Source organism: Letharia columbiana (genome assembly GCF_014066305.1).
Source record: "Letharia columbiana isolate WasteWater2 chromosome Unknown Sc0000062_s0, whole genome shotgun sequence".
In the NCBI taxonomy this organism is placed as follows: Eukaryota; Fungi; Ascomycota; class Lecanoromycetes; order Lecanorales; family Parmeliaceae; genus Letharia; species Letharia columbiana.
In genome coordinates, this window is record NW_023501106.1 from 116,978 (window position 1) to 140,244 (window position 23,267).

At 49.2% G+C, this 23,267-nt stretch overlaps 12 protein-coding genes across 12 annotated transcripts; 6 read left to right on the plus strand and 6 right to left on the minus strand.

Annotated features, from left to right (window-relative positions):
• Positions 1-879: 879 nt before the first annotated feature.
• On the minus strand, positions 880-3,867 carry HO173_011435 (uncharacterized protein; the record flags this gene model as incomplete). The annotated part of the gene is made up of 14 exons (XM_037313315.1): positions 880-888; positions 942-1,300; positions 1,362-1,571; positions 1,627-1,674; positions 1,724-1,791; positions 1,839-1,929; positions 1,979-1,999; positions 2,064-2,165; positions 2,222-2,402; positions 2,682-2,794; positions 2,843-3,190; positions 3,248-3,446; positions 3,505-3,568; positions 3,710-3,867. 14 exons carry the CDS (start codon positions 3,865-3,867, stop codon positions 880-882), a joined length of 1,971 nt encoding a protein of 656 aa, XP_037159772.1.
• Positions 3,868-4,411: 544 nt separating this feature from the next.
• HO173_011436 (uncharacterized protein) lies at positions 4,412-5,173 on the minus strand (the record flags this gene model as incomplete). Its single annotated transcript, XM_037313316.1, has 1 exon — positions 4,412-5,173. One exon carries the CDS (start codon positions 5,171-5,173, stop codon positions 4,412-4,414), a length of 762 nt encoding a protein of 253 aa, XP_037159773.1.
• A 457-nt stretch (positions 5,174-5,630) lies between these two features.
• HO173_011437 (uncharacterized protein) lies at positions 5,631-7,070 on the plus strand (the record flags this gene model as incomplete). Its single annotated transcript, XM_037313317.1, has 1 exon — positions 5,631-7,070. One exon carries the CDS (start codon positions 5,631-5,633, stop codon positions 7,068-7,070), a length of 1,440 nt encoding a protein of 479 aa, XP_037159774.1.
• A 356-nt stretch (positions 7,071-7,426) lies between these two features.
• On the plus strand, positions 7,427-8,832 carry HO173_011438 (uncharacterized protein; the record flags this gene model as incomplete). The annotated part of the gene is made up of 4 exons (XM_037313318.1): positions 7,427-7,496; positions 7,878-8,034; positions 8,087-8,348; positions 8,788-8,832. The coding sequence occupies 4 exons, from the start codon at positions 7,427-7,429 to the stop codon at positions 8,830-8,832; spliced, it is 534 nt and encodes a 177-aa protein (XP_037159775.1).
• Positions 8,833-9,062: 230 nt separating this feature from the next.
• HO173_011439 (uncharacterized protein) lies at positions 9,063-9,452 on the plus strand (the record flags this gene model as incomplete). The annotated part of the gene is made up of 1 exon (XM_037313319.1): positions 9,063-9,452. One exon carries the CDS (start codon positions 9,063-9,065, stop codon positions 9,450-9,452), a length of 390 nt encoding a protein of 129 aa, XP_037159776.1.
• Positions 9,453-9,464: 12 nt separating this feature from the next.
• Positions 9,465-13,268, plus strand: HO173_011440 (uncharacterized protein; the record flags this gene model as incomplete). Its single annotated transcript, XM_037313320.1, has 1 exon — positions 9,465-13,268. One exon carries the CDS (start codon positions 9,465-9,467, stop codon positions 13,266-13,268), a length of 3,804 nt encoding a protein of 1,267 aa, XP_037159777.1.
• Positions 13,269-13,761: 493 nt separating this feature from the next.
• On the plus strand, positions 13,762-14,036 carry HO173_011441 (uncharacterized protein; the record flags this gene model as incomplete). Its single annotated transcript, XM_037313321.1, has 2 exons — positions 13,762-13,831; positions 13,933-14,036. 2 exons carry the CDS (start codon positions 13,762-13,764, stop codon positions 14,034-14,036), a joined length of 174 nt encoding a protein of 57 aa, XP_037159778.1.
• A 980-nt stretch (positions 14,037-15,016) lies between these two features.
• Positions 15,017-16,775, minus strand: HO173_011442 (uncharacterized protein; the record flags this gene model as incomplete). The annotated part of the gene is made up of 5 exons (XM_037313322.1): positions 15,017-15,636; positions 15,686-16,091; positions 16,152-16,300; positions 16,351-16,420; positions 16,473-16,775. The coding sequence occupies 5 exons, from the start codon at positions 16,773-16,775 to the stop codon at positions 15,017-15,019; spliced, it is 1,548 nt and encodes a 515-aa protein (XP_037159779.1).
• Positions 16,776-17,737: 962 nt separating this feature from the next.
• Positions 17,738-18,445, minus strand: HO173_011443 (uncharacterized protein; the record flags this gene model as incomplete). The annotated part of the gene is made up of 1 exon (XM_037313323.1): positions 17,738-18,445. One exon carries the CDS (start codon positions 18,443-18,445, stop codon positions 17,738-17,740), a length of 708 nt encoding a protein of 235 aa, XP_037159780.1.
• Positions 18,446-18,970: 525 nt separating this feature from the next.
• On the minus strand, positions 18,971-20,199 carry HO173_011444 (uncharacterized protein; the record flags this gene model as incomplete). Its single annotated transcript, XM_037313324.1, has 9 exons — positions 18,971-19,005; positions 19,053-19,131; positions 19,185-19,247; positions 19,297-19,385; positions 19,441-19,600; positions 19,648-19,710; positions 19,792-19,878; positions 19,937-20,081; positions 20,150-20,199. 9 exons carry the CDS (start codon positions 20,197-20,199, stop codon positions 18,971-18,973), a joined length of 771 nt encoding a protein of 256 aa, XP_037159781.1.
• Positions 20,200-20,406: 207 nt separating this feature from the next.
• On the minus strand, positions 20,407-21,733 carry HO173_011445 (uncharacterized protein; the record flags this gene model as incomplete). Its single annotated transcript, XM_037313325.1, has 4 exons — positions 20,407-21,118; positions 21,174-21,301; positions 21,363-21,433; positions 21,484-21,733. The coding sequence occupies 4 exons, from the start codon at positions 21,731-21,733 to the stop codon at positions 20,407-20,409; spliced, it is 1,161 nt and encodes a 386-aa protein (XP_037159782.1).
• Positions 21,734-22,336: 603 nt separating this feature from the next.
• HO173_011446 (uncharacterized protein) lies at positions 22,337-23,133 on the plus strand (the record flags this gene model as incomplete). The annotated part of the gene is made up of 3 exons (XM_037313326.1): positions 22,337-22,707; positions 22,758-22,825; positions 22,931-23,133. 3 exons carry the CDS (start codon positions 22,337-22,339, stop codon positions 23,131-23,133), a joined length of 642 nt encoding a protein of 213 aa, XP_037159783.1.
• Between the last annotated feature and the right edge of the window lie 134 nt (positions 23,134-23,267).

Genomic DNA, 23,267 nt, shown 5'->3' on the forward strand with positions numbered 1-23,267 from the left:
TCCACCGCACTTCGAATGTCATTTCAGCTCTGGCCCAAGGGGTCGTAGAGCAACCAGCCGTTTGATACTGGTCTTTCGCCCGTATCTTGCTGTCAAGAAGGATACGATTTTTATCTTGGCAGTCAAAAATAGAACACTTCGCTGAACTGCTGTCTGTGAACAACAAATAGACACAAGACAGGGTACGAATTGATAGAACGGACAAAACTAGATGAGTATCCCGGACGCGCGAGGGCTAATCGTAACGCAAGTGATTGAGTATAAGTTTTGCTTGGCCCTTTGGTCCAATCCTTCACGACCTATATCTTTCTCCCTAAGACCGATCAACCCTCCAACCCGCAGAACCATCGAGGCTACAATGTAAACGTCGCGATCACTGACAACCCGGACCGAGACTGCAACCAAGGACGTAGCAGGGCCCTTTTACCTCGAAACCTGCAAGTTCCTTTCCTTATCTCGAAAATGACAAGCTTTGACGCTGCCTTTCTGACGGGACATAGTGCACAGTAAGGACGCAACGCAGGGGGTTTTGAGCTCCTGGCCTGTGGAGGAAGGGTTTGTGTTGCGCTGCGATCTTGATCTCTTGAGACCATGCGAATGCAGTCCGTTGGCCGTCTAGCGTCAATGAGCTCAGTGATGATGCTTTGCCTTACACCAAGAGGATGCCCAGGGTACCGGAGTAGAGTTTGTACTCGTGCAAGTCGAGAAGCGACGATGATAGGGTTTGTACAAGACACGTTTTCATCGCTGACGACACCCCTTTGAACTCTTAGAGAGGAAATGAATCAGTATATCATACATGCTCACTCGCTGGTCAATCCTGTTCTACATGTCTAGACGGAAGACTTCTCAAATATGCCGAAGGACTTGGGAGTGCCATCAGACTTGCTATAGACCGGTGAGCGTATGCTAGGGAGGGTTTGTAATTCGATGAGACATACATCATAGTAGGCTTTTTCACGACCTATTTCAAGTCGAACCTCATCCAATCTGATGGTCGCCCCCTTTTTGACTGCGTCCATGGCCAACTTCTTCTTAATGTGGCAATTTGCGCGGTACCTGCATTGTGTCGTGCACTTCCAGAAATCATCATGTATTGACGTTGATCCATAAACATCAATCATCAACGTGAGCACTATTAACCCAGTTGTGATAGATACTAGTTTCAGCGAGCTAAGAGAGTCGGCTAGTGGTAGGAAGATGAGAATGATAGCCACAGAGACTCGTAGGGAGATCCGGTAACGCTTCCCAATACGCTCGCCGTCAAATTCTTTATGGACGTGGCATAAGGATATGATGCCTAACTAGACGTCAATAGGTGGGCTGCAAGGGAAGACATTAGAAGGATGCAAGTGGCGTACTCATGGAAAGTAAAGCAACCCCCAGGCCTGCACAGTAAAACCATCGTAACCCAGATGATAACTCTGACTTAGAGCTAGCAGTATATGCGTCTGTCAAGTCATCAACATTGGCATCATGACAGTCGGTCGCCAATACCAGCCGGGACAGAGATGCCCCAGCCAGGACATAGGCCATGATGAATGGAAAATGAATTGTAGTCCAAATAATGGCTGCGGCAGAAATGTAAGTAATAAAGCAATCATTTACTCAAGGTGTGGAGCTTACAAGTCATGAAGTGCCGGCGGATGGCATGTGTGTGTAGGTTCCACGAATCTGGATATTCAGTTTAGCATGGCCAGTTACCGGAGTTCTACCCACGTACCAATCTCGAAATATAGCCAATTGAAGCTGAAGGCCTGAATTAGGCCTAAGACAGCTTTACCGAAGAATCTGTTCCGTGTCAGCGAAAGCGATTTGAAAGGGAATGAAGCATGTACGCATTGATTCCATAAGCGGCTTTGTTCTGAAACAAGAGGGCAACAACGCTGTACCCAAATACCAAGGTGACGAATGCATTGGTCCGCTCCGCTGTTGAACGCCAGTCAATACCGCAAATGAATGGGGAGGTAGCCCATACTCTTGTGCTCAATGTTGATAGCTGACCGGAGAAAGGTTAGTCATCGCTGCAGACTTAGGTCGCTTGACCTCAAAAGACGGCTCACCTGGAAGGAAATCGAAATACTTGGGATGATTTGCTACCCATGACGAGTGTTTTACTTCGGCCCACCGCCTGAGAAATACTACGCATAGTACCCCGAACAAGTCTGCAAATACTCAGCAAAAATGGTCCCAAGCTCAGAGCTCGCGTAGGAAGACCAACCCAAAACGATCGCAATCCAAACCAAGGCCAAGCGATCAGGGTATTCGACTTGAACGCTGGCGACCCAGACTGCAGCAGGAATAGCAGTGCAAATGGCGTTGATTATCATGTATACTCGCACCATTGGCAATAGATATCCAATCCACAAAAAATGGACGGCGTGGAACAGCCTTTGAGCGAGCTATCAGGTGTTAGCCAGAGGAATGGGTGACAGGCCGGCAGTTGAAATAGATGGCAGCTATAGCGGTCCAAGCCCCTTGGAATTTTGATAACGGTAGAAACGAGGACAAGGTCACAGCCTTTCAATGCTCTTCATGAGTACTTCAAGGCTGCTAATGTGCTTGGCTTGCTTCCCTAGTCACGCACCAAGCAGACCAAGCCAGCACCCCAACAACGCCACTTTGTCTGACGGCTCACCAGAATGATGTTGCAGGGAGGACAGCAGGAAATTAGTACTAACGTAGAATGCGATAAGTGGTATCCACGTAGTCTCAAAAGACTGGGCGATGTTCAAGGTGAAGCCGAAGAGACATATCATCAGAAAAAGCACAAGAATGCGCTGGAAAATGTCATCTACGAACGATCAGTAGGCCGCGTAAGCATGTCAAGGGGCTCACCGACTTGTCTCAAACCAGGATACTAGCAGAGTAAGGTCGGTCCACATCTTGAACGCCAGGGCGAACGTGACAGTGAACTTGAGCAAGTTAAAGCCTGTTGCGTTCTCTGCGGCAGTGTCCCCTATGACAGAGATAATTCCAACGTAAAGCAGATCGACGAAAAGCTCGAAAGAAGCTACCTCTTCGACTTCGGACGCTCGCCAGAGAAGGCCTCTGTGCCAATACTGGCGTACTATTGGTTTTTTCCAGAACTTCAAAGCCTGGCCTTTCCGCCGCTCGGCTTCCCAGTCACGATGAGAAGAAGACAGGTCACCGCTTAGAGAGCTGGTGGAAGAGTCTGAATCTTTTGTTCCTATACCTCAAGGTATCAGCATTCTCCTACTTGCGCAGAAGCCGACTCTGTCCTCACTGATATGGGCGTCATAGCCGAATTTCGAGAAATTGGCGTCGAGGGCCACACCATGGTTACTCAGATGCAGAAGTTCGTCTGCCAATGTATCAAGCTCTGATCTGACGAGCTCGAATTCTTCATAAATCGAGCCATGTTGAGTGCGAAGATCATGACTCCGATTCTCATGAAATGCGTGGATCTCTCTCACTGCTTCGAGCTAGAGTATATGTCATATGAGAGAATAATGTGCCATGTTACAAGATTCGAAGACTCACGTGTTCCGTCGAACCCTGGAGGTAGCAATCGAAGTTGTCGTCTGGCTCAATGTTGGGTAGAGTACTGCAAACGTTTCGGGGTCAGAATTGTCAGAATTGCTTCTTCAGGCAGGAATTTGAGACAGCGAACATCCTAATCTACTCCCCAAATACATTTTTCGACGCCTAGCCAACCTGGAAGAAATCACACCAACTGTTTACATACCGCGTAAGATGAACATACTCTTCTGGTGTACCAGCGATGTGTACTCTTCTTCCGTTCGGCCTGAGTAATTTTCTTAGGCGTCGGCCGGTATGGAGATGTCCATGAGAGGCTTGGGGCGGAGTTGTATTATCCAAAGGCGGTGTAGACGTGGTTTCCATTGAATTATATCAATATTCAAGAGGGCTCGAAGCTGATGCATCAAGTCGATAGCGCGATTCTAATCACTACTTCTCAAGATTCCTGAGGTCTTTAAGATTACTTAGTATTGCAAGAAGTAAAGTACCTTGTTTATGAAAATCAAATGTCTTTTACAATCGAAGGCTGGAGTCTTCCCGTGTTTGAACTACGCCGTACCTATACCGTATAAGTAAGGTAGAATCTATACCTTTAGTTTGCATTTTACCTACCTATCATTACTTGAAGTTTTGTTGGCAAGAAGTTTGGAATCATCTAGTAACCAATCGTATCAATTATCATTAGGAAGTCCTGTCTGAAATCAAATTGTTCTACTCGAGAAATCAAAATTCTGAGTCTCCTTTGCTTTTCGTTAAGGAAACGGGCTTTCAAATTTAGACGGTTGAAATGCTTTCAGAGAAGAGCTAGATTGAGTGTGGAAAGACTTGGTGTCAACAGTATGTTTTTTCCTAGAGTTAGGATTTCCCTTCTTTAGGAAATGGCACTGGAAATAAGCCCCTATGGACACTATATCCTACTTTCATTCTTCTCTACCAAGTCACCCACACCTAGTACTCTCCCCAACCTGACCTTTCTCTTCTTCCCTCTCTCACCCCCTTTCTTCCCCTCTTCCTTTTTTCCTACACTGCCAACCTCATCGCCTTCGTCCACGTACGTGTCCTCTAACGCCTCTCGCAGATTGGTCAGATTCATCTTCATGCTATATGCGTCCTCCCCATCAGCGTAGTACTTGGACTCCACCTTCTCGACCTCGAAACCTAGCGTATCCCTATATAAACGTAGCGCGGCGATATTGGCCAATCGAACATGAAGAGACACATATTGTGCACCGAATGTTTCGACCATAGCTCTTTCTAGTGGAAAAGATCTTGCGTCAGCTTCATGAAACCCTTCTTTGAGATCGGTCTGCCTCTCGGAATGGTACACTCGGCGCGTGTGGGAGAGATAGCGCATACGACTCTGCCTCATGAGTTTTTCCGCCAATCCTAACCGTCTATGCGTTCTCATAACACTCAAACTTGTGATGTGCCCATGTTGTATCCCATTCACGGGCTCTTCTTCCATCTTGGCCAGCACGTACCCGACAATCTTGGGAGGATCGTAGGGTGTTTTTTTAGGACGAGAAACATCGACGGCAACGTAGGAGAGTTGTGGCCAAGAAAGAGCATGGTAGAGGTAATACTTGAGGAAATAATTCTCTGGTAGATTCGTGATATTGGTGGACTGTACGTGGGGGATGTCGGCCGAGGTCAGTACGCGAATATCCATTGGTGCAAATCTGGACACTTTCAGGCTGCCTAGTCTGCACTCGTTGTGAGCTTGCGTGTTTGCAGTCGCTTGGAGAGTTGAGCTATGAGACCGTTGTTCGGTGATAGGACGATGGAAAGTAAAAGTTCTTGGCACTGTTCCCGAAGGCAGCTACCCATTTCCAAGCCGAGGTACAAGTATAGTCCGGCGATCAAGCAACTTCATGCCGCTGGCCGGGTAGCATCAACCACCAGGCTGGAGCCTGGAGAAAAGCCTTAGAGGTATGCAGGCCAAGGAATCATTGGAAGATATCTATTGGATACCAGGATATCTGGCCCTGAGAATGGAGAAACTGTAAGGACAACAATTTTCTTGTATTTCTCTCCATATCTGTCAGCTCGCTTGAATAATACTCTTCTTCGTCTACCCTTTCCACTGCATTTATCGATCCTCCAACTCCCATTGACCTACTTCCAACATGCGTACTGCAGATAATTCAGAGATGGATCGTATCCCTCCACCACCGTACACAGAGGTAGCAGATGCGTTGGACGCAGCAAGCCAGCCTGTTCAAGCAAGCCTACGGGGTGGCTACATGCGACCTTCGCTGCCGTCAGAAATGCCATCAGATGAGAACAATCTCTCGTCGGCTATCACGTACTTCGAAGATCCAGACGATCCCGACCTACATCGAGCTGGGGTATATCTGAGCTTGGCCGAATACACTATTACGTTCAATCGCGAAACCACTCGTGACGATCTTGCCTATCCTCTTCCCATCGAAACCTACATTGCTCGAGATGTGACAAGTCTCGATTGGTCCACTTTTGTCAACTTTCTATTCCCAATGCGTGACGAAGTCCGCCATGGAAAGCTCAGGCCAGAAAAAGACCCTCAGCGTCACTCATTCATCGAGGAAGACACTCCGGCGCGCCGAGACCGAATCCTAGCAGTCATCGCAGAATGGAATGAAAACTTTTTCAACCCTCGTCGAATCCACATAAAGGCAGGCTTCTCCCCACTGCCTTCATACCCCTCCTCCCGATCCACGGCCATACCATCAGTAGCACAAGGTCCATACGTCGAATCTCGGCCCCTTCAGCCCGCCCAACCGACCATGTATCGCGACGCTCCTGCTCAATGGTCCGCCAATCTGTCAACACCTCAGCCCATCCATCGGTCTCTATCCACCTCATCCTCCGACTCGTCTTCCTCCTCTTCCATGGATTCCGTAAAGTCCAAGGACCTCGAAGGTGTGGACCTTGGCCAGATTCGTTCCGCACTGCTCGCTTTCCAATTGGACGCAACCAAGAAAGACCATCTGCACGCGTCGGTGCGCCAGTTGCGTGATGGTTTTCGCTCGCAACGTCGGAATCTTTCGGGAAAGGACAGCAAAGAGCTAAAGAAGGAGAACAGGAATCAAAGAAAAGAGATAAAGAAAGAGGTCAAAGCTATTGTGAAAGAAGTCAAAGCTACCCGCAAAGCAGATCGCAAGGTTAGAAAAGCCGAGCGCAAAAGTCAAAGAGAGGGCAAGAGGGCTGAACGGGGTGGCAACGATCGAATCAAGGACTCCGAGGATACGGGACGAAGGGCAGAAGAGAGAGCTGCAGAAAAGGTCCGTCACGCTCAAGAAAGAGGCCGAGAAGCCGAAGGGCGGGCATCTGAGAAAGCGGCCAGGGCACATGGGAGAGCGAGAGAAGCACAGGCACAAGAGGCAACAGCGGTGGCTAGAGCTCAGAAGAGGGTTGCTGATGCGAGGGCGAGAGGATGGGACGGCGAAGCGGCGGCGACACAGCGAGCCCAGGAGATCAAGGCACGTACTGGTGCAGCTCAGCGGAGGGCGGGAGAGACTGCAGGGAGAGAGAGGTATGAAATTAACGGAGGACAGGAGACTGGTGTCCTGCTCACAGAGGATTGAAAATCAATCGGATTTTGGCTGATGACTTATGAAATTCTGATCTTAAAAGCAAGTCTGATCACAATGAAAACCCTTTTCTCACCTTACCTTACCTTTCGCAATCCCCATAGTGGTCGATAAACTGCAAGCTGGCCTTCTTAACGAGTTGATGGATCTCATTGGTTGCTGAGTGTCGAAAGTGTCTACCTGAGTCGTTGTCAACTTCAGGTACCTTACGATCCTGGGCTACCGTAGCCGGACTTGGCTCCGTCAACGGCCGCTAAAACCCCAGACCAAGGACCCCGCCCTGGGAACTCCTAATGCTGCAGGTTGGTCACGCGATGCTCGAGACGCATCGAAAGATGGGAAGATTCTGAATGTACCTATCATCCTTCCATGTACTTCCAATACTCAAAAAGACTTGGTGTGTCCGGTGGAAGAACGCTGGTCAGTATCGCAGTTGATAATTAGGTTTTGTAGTCCAGTAGTACGTGGTCCATGTCTTCAAGTGAATTTCCAACACCAATTCCTCATTGGACGAGCTCCCAGCTTTGCTTTCTTTGTTCTCATCACTTCAAAGTACCGTAACTAATCAACCCAACCACCAACAGCATCCACAGTCATCCTACTTTGATCAATTCCTCACCCAGCAACATAGCAAAACAAATCTTCCATAAGAGTAGCAACCAGTAAGTACTTCTACCCTTCAATATCCACTTTCCTGAACCTCCGTGCCCGCTTTCGTCCGCTCCATTCCCATGTCCTCGAATCTTGTTCCAATTTCGGGCGTTTCCTGTCACACCACTTTGCTGACTCTATAATGTTCAGTGACTCGCTCTCACAAACAGAACGACCGTGACCATGCCGGCCTCGCTGACGGCACTGCCGAAGAATCCCAGCACCTCCCTCGCTACTTCGCCAAGTCTGGTCACGTCGACGCCGACCCAAAGAAGGTGAAGAAAGAGGGTGGAGGCAAAGGCAATTGGTAAAATCTAATGACTTTGGCACAAACGAAGCGAAGCTCATCATGCCTCCAGGGGCACTCCCGGTGACGAGTCTCAGGACTATGGTTACAACTTCACCAATGCCCGTCGTCGTTCCAACAGCAGCTCTCACGGTCATGCCATTGGCGACTTCAAGACCAAGTTCGAGACTGTCGAGGCCGATCCCGTCTTTGAGGAAGAATACCATGGGGCAAAGGATGATGCTGGGGTAGATGAGCACTTGGGTCTCGAGAAGGGAGATAGCGCGGATAGCATCAGCGGTGGTAGCATTGAGGAAGAGGAGCATGCGAAGAAGGTCTAGATGGCTTTTGTGATGAGATACGGCCGATCACAGCACCGGAATCTGTCGACTCGGTGGACAACAGAGTGGCAGTGTCTGTTGGCTCCAAATAGCACACTGAATTTCCTTGTTGCTCTGCACATGGCAAATGGTAGATGCCTCACAAGTGCTTGCTGTTCGTTTAACAACAAGCAATGAAGTTCCTATTCCTCTGCGCACCGGGAAGAACTAGGCCTCTCCAAGGCCGCGTATCATCCATCCAAACATCCGGTGAACGATCAGTAATTTTAAACCTACAGTTGATGGACCTGAGCAGGACACAGTCGCAAGTCTCACCAAGAACAAGGCTGCAACTTACTACTTGCGAGCACTGGAGAGCTCGGGATATGCGACGTAGACTGTCAATGCCCACACGCGCCCACTCATGTTGATCTGAAATTTTCGTCTTGCGTAGTTCTCTGGGTTTGACGCTGCATTTGGAGTAACTCATCTAGGTTGATCGATTAAAATGGTAGATGGTAGATGATAAAGAATTTCGACTTGTGTGCCTCGCAGCAGTAGCGTAGCGCGACTTTTTTTCTTTTCGTGAGTCCGTGAATTTCTTGGCTGCGTACCGGAATTAACAACACCCTCCGTAATATCAACACAGCCAGCCCTGGCAATTCGGAACGGCTCTCTTTTCGCGTTCGTCTTGCTTGCAAGAACCTGAAAAATGCAGCGGTGATAATCATGTTCTCCCCGGACGTCGCAGTGCCTGCCAGCGTAGCTGCGCGCAACCCTCGAAGACGGCAGCGAACTGGCTCGGACGACTCAGTTGCCCTGCGACAAAATCCGAAGAGGATACGGCGATCAGGCTTGACTTCTGAAACATTTCAATCTCCAAATACCACAAAGGTTAACGGGTATATTGCTCATGTCGCAGAGGAGGCTTTCACAAATGGTCACGCGAAGGAACCTGCGAATCTACGATATGCGAGTGTGGATACTACGAGCTTGGCTATTAGGCATAGGGGAGTGAAGAAGGCGGAAAGAGAGAGACGGACGAGCAAGAACGACGGTAGCATCGAATTGGCAAGTTATCACGCCATGGAAGCCTTGCAAGACACTGACTCCAAATGAATCAGACTAAGAATGAGAACTACATCGTTACTCAACTGCCAACGACTCCTGAATCCGTCCGGGATTATCACACTTCAGGTATGGATGAGCATAGCCGAAGAGATGTGGCTGGAGGAGTCTGACTTGCGTACAGGAAAATGGCATGGAGAAATATCAACAAGCCTCGGCTATGCTCTCGCGATGACCCAGAGCCAAGCTATCGTATGGCGGTACGCGCAAGGGACAATGACAGCGGAGCAGCTCAAGCCGTTGAGTATCAAGCTCCAGCATCCTTCCAACAACTCTCGACATCCATTACCATTGGGAATTCTCGTGCCTACGTCTGCCGAACCAGCTTTGCTTGTCGTTATGCCCATAAGTGGAAAAATTACATACTGGGAGAGCCTTACAGGTGCCGCAAGTGTCGACTCAAATCGCCAAAGGCAACAAAGCGTCCAGGGTACTGTCAGCGGAATGCTGTCGGGAGAATTCATTACCAACATCACCGAGGCCGAACCACGCGCTTTCGTGCTCACCTTAAGTACAGGTAGACTCGCACACTTGATCGTAAGTGATCTTCAAGGGAAACCTTCAGTCAACGTCCAGTACCTGCGCGACAACGGCGCTCAAAGCGGCGGTGTGTTCGGAAGCTTGAGGGGCGTCTTTAGTAGCGCCGGCTGGAGAAAGGACATCGCTGCAGTCAGAGCCGGCAACTCATGGCAGAGAGGTCAGAGATATGTCATCGTCGCTACCTCAAAAGGCTCGTTTCAAACCTGGGACCTCAGCTGGAACGGAACGCATTCCTTGGTCAATGATGTCGATGCCAAAGATGACCTCCTCCACGCGTTGATAGAAGGAGCGGACGTCTTCCATGACAACAAAGAACACGTCTTTGAGGTACTGGATTGTACAATCTTACCAAGTGGAAGTTCAGGGAACGAGGTAGCAAAAATGCGTAAAAGTGGGGATTGCAAGCTTCTCACCTTGACGGTCCTAAAAGGAGCAGAGTCGTCTCGGTATGCCTTGATTGGTTTGACTCTTGCCGCTGGCTCTGTGACCATCGATGTGGTCCATCCTATCACCTGCTACACAACTTCGTTACCTGTAGAGACTCAGTTCAAACCCCAGGTCTTGGTACCGGAGCCAGCTCAGACGGCTTTCCTAATGTTCGAGAAAAGCATTGTCCTTGTATCGCTTGTGGAAATTGAAGAAACTCCAAGCTCTCAGCTACAAATGGAGGCTCGCACCCTCGCCGATCCCTTCCAAGACGCCCTCGACTTCCGGTCTACCAAACCCTACAGAATTGTTGGGTGCGCTTCGGAAATGTATGATCGGATTCATGCGCAATCATCTTGTGTGTTAATGATCTACGGTTTTGGTTTCGTCCGCATCTCTGCTTTGCCTATGAGGGAGGGGCAATCGGCTTTGGACAGAGCAACGGTGACGGCGAAGACTAAGCTTGAACAAGCAGTATTCTTCGGAAACCTGTCGCAAGACTTACTCGATTTCTCTCCAAGGTCTGAGATCTCCTTCAGTCAAGAAGAAGTCGAAGCCGCAGCACTGAGCGTGAGCCATTCTATTATGAGCTCTACTTCGGTTTACATGCCTTCAATAAGTCCATCGATGGACCAGCAGCTCCAACGGAGGTCGACAGCTCTTGCTGATATGAACAAACATCTCAGACAGTATTATCCGCCTCTTAGTAGACTTACACGGTGGAAGCTCTTGTGGAATGCCGAGAAGATGGCTGCTGCGAAAGCTCTGTGGCGATGCTACAATGCAATCATCAGCAATCAGAATAGATCGTCCAATGACAGAAGTGTTTTAGCAGAGCTCATTGAAAGCCTTCACGAATCCCTGAAGACGGAAAACCAACCCGAGCATCATGAAACAGATGGAGTCAGGCATTGGTTCATCCATGATGTCTGGCGTTTGGAATACATTATTCCCTGGGCCCAAAACATGGTAGAGCTGATGTTCGAAAATGCCGTGGAGGACAACAAGAGGATCGAGCCAGCGATCCAAGCAAGACTTGTCAGTGAAGCTAACGATATTCAACTATCTAGCCTTGAGACGGCTTTCGGCTTTCGTGAGGCTAATATGGCGGCTTATGGCCTTGATGATGAAGCTATGATTGACGGGGTTCTGCTGCGTGGCTATGAAGATTTGCCAGAGATCTGGACTTCGACAGCGAACATTGTGGAAAGAGTAAAGACAATGACTGATGTATCTCGAGAATTGGCCTGCCTCGGTGAGGATGATGATGCAAATGAAGGTGACCCATTGCCAGATCTGGTCCTGAAGCTTGCAGCCGACAATCCTCGGCAGGTACAAATCTGTTGCCAAACGTACATTGAGAGGTTCCGTTGGCTGCAGTCTCGACCGGAACCAGAAAGTAGAGCCGCCGGAGAGAAGCTCAAGCAGGCCCATTTCGCGGTAAGAAAGGCATTGTTCAAAAGTCTACCAGACGTTGGTCAGCCAGAGAAGGGGATCTATCTAGCCGAGAAATATCGCGACATGGACGCATTAGCCGACATCATCGAAGGCGAAATGCTTTCGGTAGAATCTGATGAAACGGTGCGGCTACTCGAAGAGCGCATATACTCGTACTTTGTCAAATTTGGCACAAAGTGGTCAAATGCTTTTTTCAAAAAGCACCTCGACGGCGGTAAGGCTGTGGGTATACTTAACGGCAACGCCAACTTCAAAAAGTATTTGACACAATTCTTTCGGCATCAACCCAGTTACGCAAAGCTAGGCTGGATTCATGAAGTTGCATCCGAGCAAAGCTATGCAGCCGCCGCAGAAGGCTTGATGCTAGCGCAAAAACAGGAGACGAATCTTTGGAGCCGGAAGGTCTCACTGAGTATGAGCAAATTAAGTCTCTTAGCGGCGACTGGGAAAGGGCAGGTCAAAGACAAGAGCGCGAAAGATGCCACCCAAACAATCGACAAAGATCTAGCCGTTGTTGCTGTCCAAGAAAAATTGTGCAATTACGTGAAGCCAACAATTCGCAACGCGCTTGATGCCGACGCCGAGGTAGACTTGGCTTTGCAGAAGTACGGCTCCAACGTGCAAGGCAAGTCTACACTACGGCATAGCCTGGAGGGACACTTCCGCAAAATGCTAGCTCTTGAAGCCTTACCTCCGGAAGCTCTGATCGATACTCTTACCCTCCTCGGCGGTGAGGGCGCTTCTCCGGACAACGAAGGCTTCATGGGTTCCCGCTTCTTCTACGCCTTCAAGGTGATGAGATTAGCCTCTGCCGAAACGAGTGACCCTGGATTCAAAGAGCTGCAAGAGAAATTTATCTGGAGGCGATGCATGATCCAGGATGACTGGAAGGCTATCAACCGTACTGAGCTTAAAGACGATGCCCAGGCCGAGGTCGAGACTAGCGCTACAGCCCTCTTTAAGACTTTGAGAGAAGGATTCAGGACCGGCTTCTGGGACAAGGCTGTACCTCTTCCTCCCGCGAAAGTTCTCGAGGCTGGCATCAGTATTGAAGCTCTTCGTGTATCCTCACATTTTGCCAACATTCCTGAAAACTCGCTAGCAGTGTTAGCGCAAGATCTGGGGAAGGAGGACGAGCTGTTGGAGAAGTATATGGAGGAGGGCCGGCTGGACGAAAGATGGAAAGGTGTCGTTGAGGCCGCAAAGGCTTCGGCGAGAGACGAGGCAGACTCCAAGGGTGAAGAGCAACTTAGGATTCGAAACGTTCAGGAGGAATTCACTGCTAGGATGATAGAGAAGGATCGAGAAGCCTATCCAAAGGCGGGTAGCAGAGAGGATGATACAACCATTGATGACCAAGGCGACGTGATCATGGGCATGTGATGAGCCAGGATACCCACTTAGCATCTCAGCGGGAGACGATGGGAGGACATCCATGAGCGTTGATGAGCATTTCGAGGCGGCTCGGTTCACTGCAGGCGCCTGCATAATGCAACGGGCATTTGACGGATGATACTGAACGCTTGGAGAGCGTGTGACCTAAAAGTGTACTACTACCGAGCCTAGTCAGTCCGACTCATTCGCATGTTCATTGATAGTCTCTTTTCTCATTCGCAATGCTGTCTTTCCCCTATACTCTCCGCTGGTTTCTTGATCAAGTGAGCCGACCGGATTCTATACCAAACGGTGGCTCCGTCCGACTGCTTGGAAAACCTTTAGCCGTTTGTACTGGCCTCCTGATTGCTCGATTCCAACAGATCAACTGTAGCCCGTAGGTTGTTCTTGGATTGCATCCCCCTTCTTTAATTGCACGGCGCTCCAATGGATTCTCTTCTTTTTATTGGCCATATCCCACGCTACACGCGGACCTACTGGCATGGAACTCCCACTTGTCATGGGCGTCTTGCTCTCTTCTCAGCTTCACAGTCAACACCAGGTCACGATTCGTAAGTTGAGCTTCGAGAGCAAAAGCTTCTCTCTTACTCGTCCAGTAGTTGTTGGGATCTGTACGTTTCGGAAGCCACGCTGACCTCGCAAACTCCTGTAGGCTCTGAGGAGCACGCCAACAAGTACCCATACACCACCTCTTTCACGACTTCGCAAGCCGCAATTTTCACCGCCCTGAAGAGGGCGAGCGGTCGCAACGATTGACAGGTCAAAGAGAATGACTCGGAGGCCCAAACGCAACAGGGGATGGCGAAGGATGCGAGGGGCCAGCCCGAGGGGACGTACGATTTGATTTTTGCAACGACGGTTTGAGCAGAGAATGGTGCAGATTATTTGACGGTCAGGAAATTAGCAGCAGGAGTTTGGGACTTGAGGAGGAGTATTCAGATGTGATGACGGAAGAGGTGCTGGAAGGGAACAGCCATCAGGTGAAATGATAGTAGATAAGTCTGCAGGGGAAGATGAAGAAAACCCCAGCGTTTTCCCTCTCTTCGCCCAACCCAATTTGGGGTGATATTGGGCAAAGCATTCTCTCACTTTTCCCACTCTACCGGTACGCTTTCTCGTTACCATTGAGCGTTCAGTATCAATGATCAGGACATCTCACAACAGCACTGAGTATATAGAACATTTGATTTTTATTTCCTCCAATTATAGAATTACTGTGTCTCTTCCGCTCTGTCGTTGGCGCCCAAGGGATGCTCCCACGTCGGGAAAAAAAAGAAGAAAAGATCCCCGTCATGATTCGTTGAATTCGCCACCGATATGTTGTGGCTTGGCTGGCAAAAGGGGTTTTGGGACTGGGTGAAAGTGTGGAGGTGAAGAATGTGAAATGAGGCAATGTGTGACTTTTGAACAAGGTTTGATTGAGAGCAAAGCAATGGTCAAAAGCGAGAGTCTAGCGGCCGTCTCGAGCCAGCCACGATGCATAGAAACAAACATGCTCGCCAGTAATGCCGTCGCACAGGAAAACGCCGGGAACCTTGTGGCAATGTTTTGGAGCCAAACGCAACATCGACTCTGAATGTATAGATGTCCGTTCGATGGAAGAGGCAATGCAGGCGTGGGATGGGTGGACTTTGGAGATACATCAATTTCTTTCTAGTATCAGCGCGGGGCTTCAAGCTCGGAAAAAGTTAGGCGGAGAGGAGAAATATTCGTACCAGGATCGGCTCGGCATCTGGCTACCTGCTGCAGCATAAGACTTTCATGATCTTCTGAAGGGCTGAGGGCTGCGTCTCGGCATTCTGCTGTCTCGGTCCTTGTTGAGCGGCTGACGACTGATTCAGACCTGGATTAACCTGGCTCATTCGGTTGGGGAGGTTCGCTGTTGAGTTCTGAAATTGTGCCTGAGTCGACGCCGTCGGTGTGACGATATCTGTGAGACCCCCCGCCGCTCCGCTTTGACGCTTTGGTAGCGCTGCGCCAGAGGCGCCTGGCCGTTCGCGCGTTTTGCCCACTCCCGGTTTCGCGGGAGATGGGGGCAGGGGCTGCGCGGCGTTTAAACGAAGGGCAGTGACTCCTGGTGTCCCAGGTCCTCGTGGTGTATCAGCTCCGCCGCCGAGCGCCCGGGCTGACGAGTTGGGTACTGCATTTGCTGCATGCAGGTGCTGCGAGGGGTGGTGCTTCATGGCCTCCCATCCTTTGCCATTGTTGAGCTTCATCCAGTCATACTCTCCATCTTCGACTTCGCCGGTGTTCTTGAGCGCTTGAGTGAACAATTCGCGCAGATAGTCGTAGTCTGGAGTATCTTCAAAGCCAAGATTCCTGACGTAGCTAAGGTATTTGTTGAACTCCTCTGCCACTGTGTTCAGTTTAATATCATCCCTTCTCGATAAAATATAGAAACCTACCAGGATAGCCATCGCACAGATCCTTGATAGCGGTAGTCTGCTTCTTCTCTCCGATCTTTTCGTACTTCTGCTTGTTCGTCGCTGCTTTCAAGCCCTGCCATGGTAGACCGCCACGCAGGAAGTACATGAAGACGTGTCCCAATGCTTCAAGATCGTCTCTTCGCGATTGCTCCCGCCCCAAATGCGTATTTATACTCATATATCGCGCAGTACCGGACAGCGATTTCCGTTCTCTGTATGGTATGTGTTGTTTCGTTTTGGGATCTCGGTATTGCTTCGCCATGCCAAAGTCAACGACGTGAATGACATTTGCTGATTTAGAGCCAGGTCTGCCGATGAGGAAGTTGTCAGGCTTGATGTCTCGGTAGATTAAATTCTTCTCATGGATGGTCTGGACTCTCGATAACTATGGAATGGTGAGTATCAATTGCCTAACGATACGTGAAATCATTCGCCGGGATCGTACCATCTGCTTCGCCACCATGACCACTGTCTTTGCTGAAAACCGTCGATTGCAGTGGTCGAACAGATCTTCCAGGGAAGGTCCTAGGAGATCGATAACGAGTATGTTGTGAAGACCTTCTTGGCCAAAATAGTAGACATTAGGTATGCCAGCTAAACAATATTAGCAAACCCGCACTCTAGGAGCGCTGGCGGAGACTTACGGCAGCCCACTAGTATTTTGTAGGTTCGGTATTCATCGCGCAATTGTGGCGCATCGCTTTTCCTCGGTTCCTGGCCCTAGTCAGCATTTACAAGGAGATATCTCACCATGCATGAAACACACAAATTTGATTGCGACTTGTTGGTTGTTCAGCAGATTTGTGCCCTCGAATATGACACCAAATGAACCCTCGCCAATCTTCTTACCAACACGGTAATGGACACCCACCACGTTCGAGGAAGAGGACGCCATAGCGTAGTGTAGAAGGCCGTCGCGGGCGAGTCGGAGCTCTCTCTCCTGCGGGGTCTCGTCGTCCTTATCAAACGCAGCTTCCAACTCGTATTTTTCAACTTGGTAGTTTTTGTCGGCCTCGCGACTTTGTGCTGGGGTATTGTTAGCTAATCGCTGTCTAGAAGTGATAGGCATGTTTGCAAAGAGATATTACATGGTCAAATTGGTGGTGCTATTTCCCGCTCTGTGATTTGATCTGAAGGCGTCGCAATGAATGAGCATACCAAGTCTGGGTGTGCTTTGGTAGCTGACTCGTTCCTTCCGCTGTTGTTGAGTCGATAATCCGCTCGCGCTGCCCGCTCCTGATATCCACCTCGGCCTTCTTCAATCCAGATCTGGCGATATGTTGACTATTCCATTGATGCCTGAGGAATCATGTGAACTGATTCGCAGTGGTTTTGATTGTTGTGATTGGTGAATAGTGATGCTGGAAAGGAGAGAGGATGGCTTGCTAAGCCCAGCCTGACACCCCAGTTCGTTAGAGTACCGTCAAACCGACAGCGGGGCACAGGGAATTAAGAATTAAAGACAATGAAGGGAGCAATGAACAGCGATGTAATTAAATGTAGGTGCGCAGGCTGTTGTTGTTATGGTGGTGAGGATGTATGAGTGCCGTGTGAAGCAATGGCTCTTGTCAAATGAGCGCCAAATCACACTAAACCCGGCACGGTTTAGATTCTAATGTTCTGCTCTACTGGTACTCTGCACCTTGACAGTCTCATATCTTGTTTCTATACATGGAAAACTGTATATCTTGGACTTTCTTGTATGCTATCTGCGTAAACATGTATCATTCTACAGAGCAAGCTCTTTTTGGTGTGTAGTTGAACCAAAAAGAGGATACATCAAAGCGGCGCAGCTCCACTGCTTAAGCATGTCAGTTCAAGGCCTCCATGCAACTGATACGATGGTCAGATTCAGGCTTTAAAAGAGGATCTTATAGTAAGCTGGGAATTGCAGCTTCACCACTGCGTCAGATCGACTTGACCCTCGGAAACCATCCCCTAGAATAGCTATCTCGAAGGTTTGATACCTCAAATGAGCCATTCATTGCGGCAGCTTACCTAGCCTACACTGCTCTTCGGTTGACGCTTGCTCTATTTTGACTCCATTTCCTTTTTGTTCCTACGCTGCTTGCTCAAGCTTGGGGAGTAACGTGGCCGTCTTACCTTGAAACGACGCGACATACTCTTTTGCCTACCAAGTCCATTTCCATAGTAAGCATTTTCGGCTGCAAAGGAGGCGACAAGGTCTTGATCCTCCGAGTCCCCGTCACCCAGTACGAGCCTTCTATGCGCCTCCCACACTTTCTCTGGCGGGTTGAGAAGCCCGAAAGGATGTCTACAGCCCTCAGCCGCGCCGTTAGCTACGATACCACCTGGACCTGCACGTTCGCCGACATCCGAATCATCGTCGCGCGATTCCATAGGCACTGGTGCTACCCATATTGCATCCGTATGTCCTAGTAGAGGTTCAACATGGAGTTCATGGAACGTCATCCACATTTCTGCGTCAGTCCTCGTACCATCGTTCCTGATGCATCGTTCATATGCTGCTAAGACATCTGGGGATGGCACACTAGACGCGAAGATGCGCCTCGATTCAATGCTTAAAGCAACGCGGCAGCTGTGAAGGTAGGGGCCACGGTCATGAGGATAGTTGATTGGACAGAAAGGGGAGGTACAGCCTTGAGACGGGTTCGTTGCATTGACAACCAAGGAAGTAATGCACGGAGGCGTCGATGGCGCGGTTGAGTTACTAGGGGAAGAACTCGATGGAGGAGTAATAATCGAGGTAGTCGCCATAACCAATACTTCTCGCGCTGGCTCGTAATGATCGGCTGCTGTTCAGCTTGAAGTTTGTTGAAGAGGAATGTGGGTATTGCGAAAATTTCTTGAAGAAAGGCAGCAATAGAGTATGTGGACGATTGAAATCGGGATCATGTTTTCTAATTCTTTGAAACGTCGGAACAATGCAGCGCGCTTCAAACAAAGGCTGTTGGTTCAACGTTTTCTGTTGCAGAGAGTATAAGATATCCATCTCTAGGCTTTGTCGACGCTCTTCACAACAAGTGCATGCTCAGCATTACAATGATCAATGCCATGTGGGGGACAGTATGACCAAACCAGAAAATAGACATGGGAGTCTAGGCTCGATTTTTGTTAGGACAGATAAATGTGGGATCGATCGATCAGCTGGATGTTGAATTACCGCATCTTATGGCTAAGGGTGCCTTTCTAACGCAGCGGTCTTGCTCTCTTCGAAGCTAAGAAAGGGACCGGCACATGCTTGAAGCTTTCAAGGGTCTGCTCGAGTCGTAAAATTGAAAGCTAGCCCGTTCTTCCTAGCATCATGAGACCAGAGTCTGTGCGGTTGTTAGACAAAGTTGGCAACTTGCACTGAAACACACACCGATCTGAATGTTCTGGCCTGTCATGGAGCTGTTTCTCGCTGCAGCAACGAATGCGTCTGCACAGTCTTCAAGGCCAGTCTGCTCGAGGATCAGCTTGCATAAAATCTCGCGCTGATTGTCGCCAGACAAACCTCTTTCTTTAGGTAGGCTTTCTCTTTCAGCTCCTGAAGCGTTTCCGGTGTGAAGTTGGCGCCCTAGATTGGCGTCAGTCTAAAGAACGCATGGAATTTCGTAAAGTCTCACCCATTCTGTCAAGAGCAGTCCGGGAAGAACAGCATTAACTCTGACCTTCGGGCCTTGAGTCGAGGCTAAACACTTCACTAGTTGGAGTCCTTGAAGAAGAACATCAGTAATTCCTGCCGCCACTACGGTTGATAGAGTCCTAACCTGCAGCTTTGGTGACGGAGTATGCCATGCTGCTGCCGGAGGCCGCGATGCCCGCAACCGACGAAGTCAGCAAAAAAACTCCACCCTCTGCATTGGCGTTCAACGTTGGCAAAGCTTCCCGAAAGATATGCAGGTTTGCTTTGCAGTTGACGGCCCAGCACTGTATTCGAGTCAACGGCATCCCGTAAAAGGACTCTGCTTCAATACCTTATCCCATTCGGCTTCACTGAGGGCATCAAGGTCCCCGAATCTAGTGAATTTCGTCCAGCCCTTTGTACGTCAGACGAGGTCATAATATTGCAATAAAACGTTCCAGTCATAAAGCCTAACAATGCGAACGGCGGAACCTACTGCATTTGAGATAATGACGTCCAGACCACCCAATCCAGCGATGGCTTCTTGCACAATTCTCTCACAATCCGCAAGCTTTCCCACATCCTGACCAAGCTGTCAGACCGCTATTCGATGTATGAGAGCGACGAATTCGAAATCATACTCCTTGGATCAGGATGGGCTTGGTCTTATACTCTCTCTCTATCTTCTCGGCCACCTGATCCGCTTTTTCTTGACTTGCATTGTAATTTATGGCCAGCTTGCAACTTTCAGCGGCGAACTTCTCCGCTACAAGAGCGCCTAGGCCCCTACAGTTTTGGGTAGTTCTACCTCAGCTTCAAGCCATACGTGTCGCTGGATGACTTAGGCTGTTTACCTCGATGCTCCTGTAATCAGTACCTTCCTGCCCTTGAGATTGTAAGGCATTGCTTCGTCGTTGCTTTGGTGTCAATCTCTTGCGACTCTACTAAATCTTGTCTTTCGTCTGAAGTCGATGTTCAGCGTCACCAAGCCCCACATGAGTCATCCCCGCAACGGACCCTGCAGATTCCGGCAATAGCCACCAGCCGCTTTTGCATTTTTTTCCTTTTCAGATATCATACTACGATCGCGACAGCTTTGAGGCGTTCTGGTCTAGTGACCATCGACCGAATCCATAGAAAGCAAAACCTGGATCATCGAATCATGCTGACGAGGTGTGCCGTGGTCAATCATGTCACCCTTTTTGGCAGCTCGTAAGGGCGGGGCTTCTACGCCGCCCTCAAACTTGATCCTATCGACCTTGAGCACTCGGTCATCACAAGTCCGCACGTAAGCGACTCGTTCATCGGCACAATCGTTGTTTCCGAATACCACTAGCCGTCCAACAGGAAGATCTGTACTACTAGCAACCTCTTCTGATATCGTAAAGCCCGTGGACCAAATTAACCTCCGTACTTTTCGTGCATTTTTGACGAAGCTCCATAGAGGACCAATGGCAAGATGTCTTCGAATGATTACTTCAGCGGTCCATGTATTCCAGTCTATGAATCTATCCCGCGAGGTTATCTTTGGTGCTGCACGTGCTGCCGCTATAATCCGATCATCTTGGAGACTATTCGGACCCTTCGCTGATGGTAGATAGAGACGATTATTGATGGATTGCACAAGTATTTCCGCGCCTTTGGAGGACGTCAGGGTCAACAGTTCGGGCACCGTACTACACCCATGCTCGAATCCAGGGTAGGGCGTCTGGGCGAGAATGGTACCCTGATCGAATCGCTCGGGATGTAATGTCTGCACAGTCACTCCAGATCTTTGGCATCCAGATAGAAGAGTATGATGTAGTGGGGCAGGACCATGGAAGCTACATGCATTAGTTGACTCTGGAAAAGCACTGGGTGAGTGCTTTGGTCTCTTACTCGGGTAACATGGAAGGGTGGACGTTGAGCCCTCCATATCTGGCTCCTTCGAGAATTCTTGGAGGTATAAAAAGACCAAAGGAGACGGCAACGATCATGTTTATTGGCAAGCCATTAGGTATCGGTGGCTAGATCCATTAACACTGGTAATTTTTTACCGTGAAAACATGAAAGTCATATGAGACTGACCTTCCACTTGGTGAACGTGTCAATCTCATGTAAAGACAAAGCCAATTCCTTTGCAACGAGGGAAATGGGTACTAACATTGGTTTAGAATGGACACGAGGAATCGAGCATGGAGGACTTTACCTTCCCGTGTATCTTTAAGGCCTCTACCTACGTGCTTGGGCGGTCGACAGACAACATCGATTGACTCGATCAAGCCCTCGTCTCGCTCATGCTCCTTGTGTAAGGCCCGGAGGGACGTAATACTGAACTCATCAGATCCGCAGAAAAGGATACGCAAAGGTTCGAAGGTTGCGTGACTTGTGTAGGAACGTAGTTGAAATATCCTTCCAATGAGATACTTGATTGATCGAGAGGATGGCTGTGGTCGCATTATTTCTTGAAGCGAGGGTTTTTCGCGATTCGGGATGTTTCCGTCTCGCTCAAAATTCTAAGGTAGGCTTTTAGATATATCTGTACCTCTACAAGTATAGCTTTGTCCTTTTGTTATAAAATTTTCATAGTCTAGCAGCGTAGGACTCGTAGCGATGAGAAGATTAATCTATACACAGATTCTTTATGATCCGACTTGTACTTGTATTAGGGGCCTTGACAGAGCTCAATGTCAAGCATTGCTGAGAATATTGACTAGCACGCTAACTGAAATTCCCCTCAGGTAATACTTTAGGCATGCAGGGACCGAGCTTAGCGCCAAGCCTAAGATACTTTACTTAACTCCTGCCAAGACTCGATCTCTTGGCAGAACCCGCTGCCCCACACTGTACTTGACATGAGTGAGGAAAGGTAGGTGCGACCGGTCAATGGCTATCATGACATTGTCAAATGCCTCTGCTAAAATGGACAGGGCCGTGGTCTCGAGGAACACGTCTCCATCCATCGTTATCGACTTAGCTAGCGACCTCAGCGACTGGGTCCCTTCGCCTTGGCTCAATCGGCATCAACCTCCTAGGAGATAGATCAGCCGATCACTATTGCAATGACCAATAACGAGAACCAGCCTCTCCTTCAGGATGGCGATTTGGAAGAGCGCCAATCTGGGTCAAGACAAAGCTATCACGGCATCGTTGTCGCAGTCTCCTATGACAACTCAACGCGCAAGCAGACTAGGCGCTTCCTCTCCTCCATATACGGCCACTATGCTGTGTTGCTACTTGTGTCCATGGATGTGGGCTGTATCTTTGCCGATTTCCTCATCAGCCTATACATCTGTGACCATTCTTGTGGCAAAGGTGATAGCGTTGGGGATGGCCTGCCTAGAGCACAGGATGCGCTCGGGATTGTCAGTCTTGTGTTCAGCTGCCTGTTCATGGTTGAGTTGCTGGCGAGTATTTGGGCCTTTGGCTTCAAGTTAGTAGTACGATTTCGGGCAGATCAATCATTGCTAACAGCTAATATAGTTTCTTCAAATCCAAATTCCACTGCTTTGATGCTGCAATCATTGTCGCGGGCTTCATCATTGACGTTTGTATGTACATTCCAGAGCAAAACCTAGCTCCTTTATTACCCAAAGTTGCTCGACTACTTATATGTGTGCCCCGAAGAAGAGACGCTGACCCCAAACTCTCCATAGGCCTAAAGGATGTGCTTGAGGAGGCTGCGTCAATCGTTGTCATACTGAGACTATGGCGCGTGTTCAAAATCGTGGAGGAATTCAGTGCTGGAGCCTCAGACCAAATGGAAGTACTTGGTGAGAAGATGGAAAAACTGGAGGCAGAAAATCAAGGGTTGAAGCGTGAGTTGAGAGCTTTGAAAGATGATGATAGTGGGCAATGAGTGTGCATGTTGGCGCGAGGCGTCTTATCATCCGGAGGATTGGTGACTTTGCTTAGAGCTTCTTGGACTTCATGAAGATGGGCTATTCCTGTTGTAGCACTCACACCATTGTCTAATCCGTTTTAATGCACGTT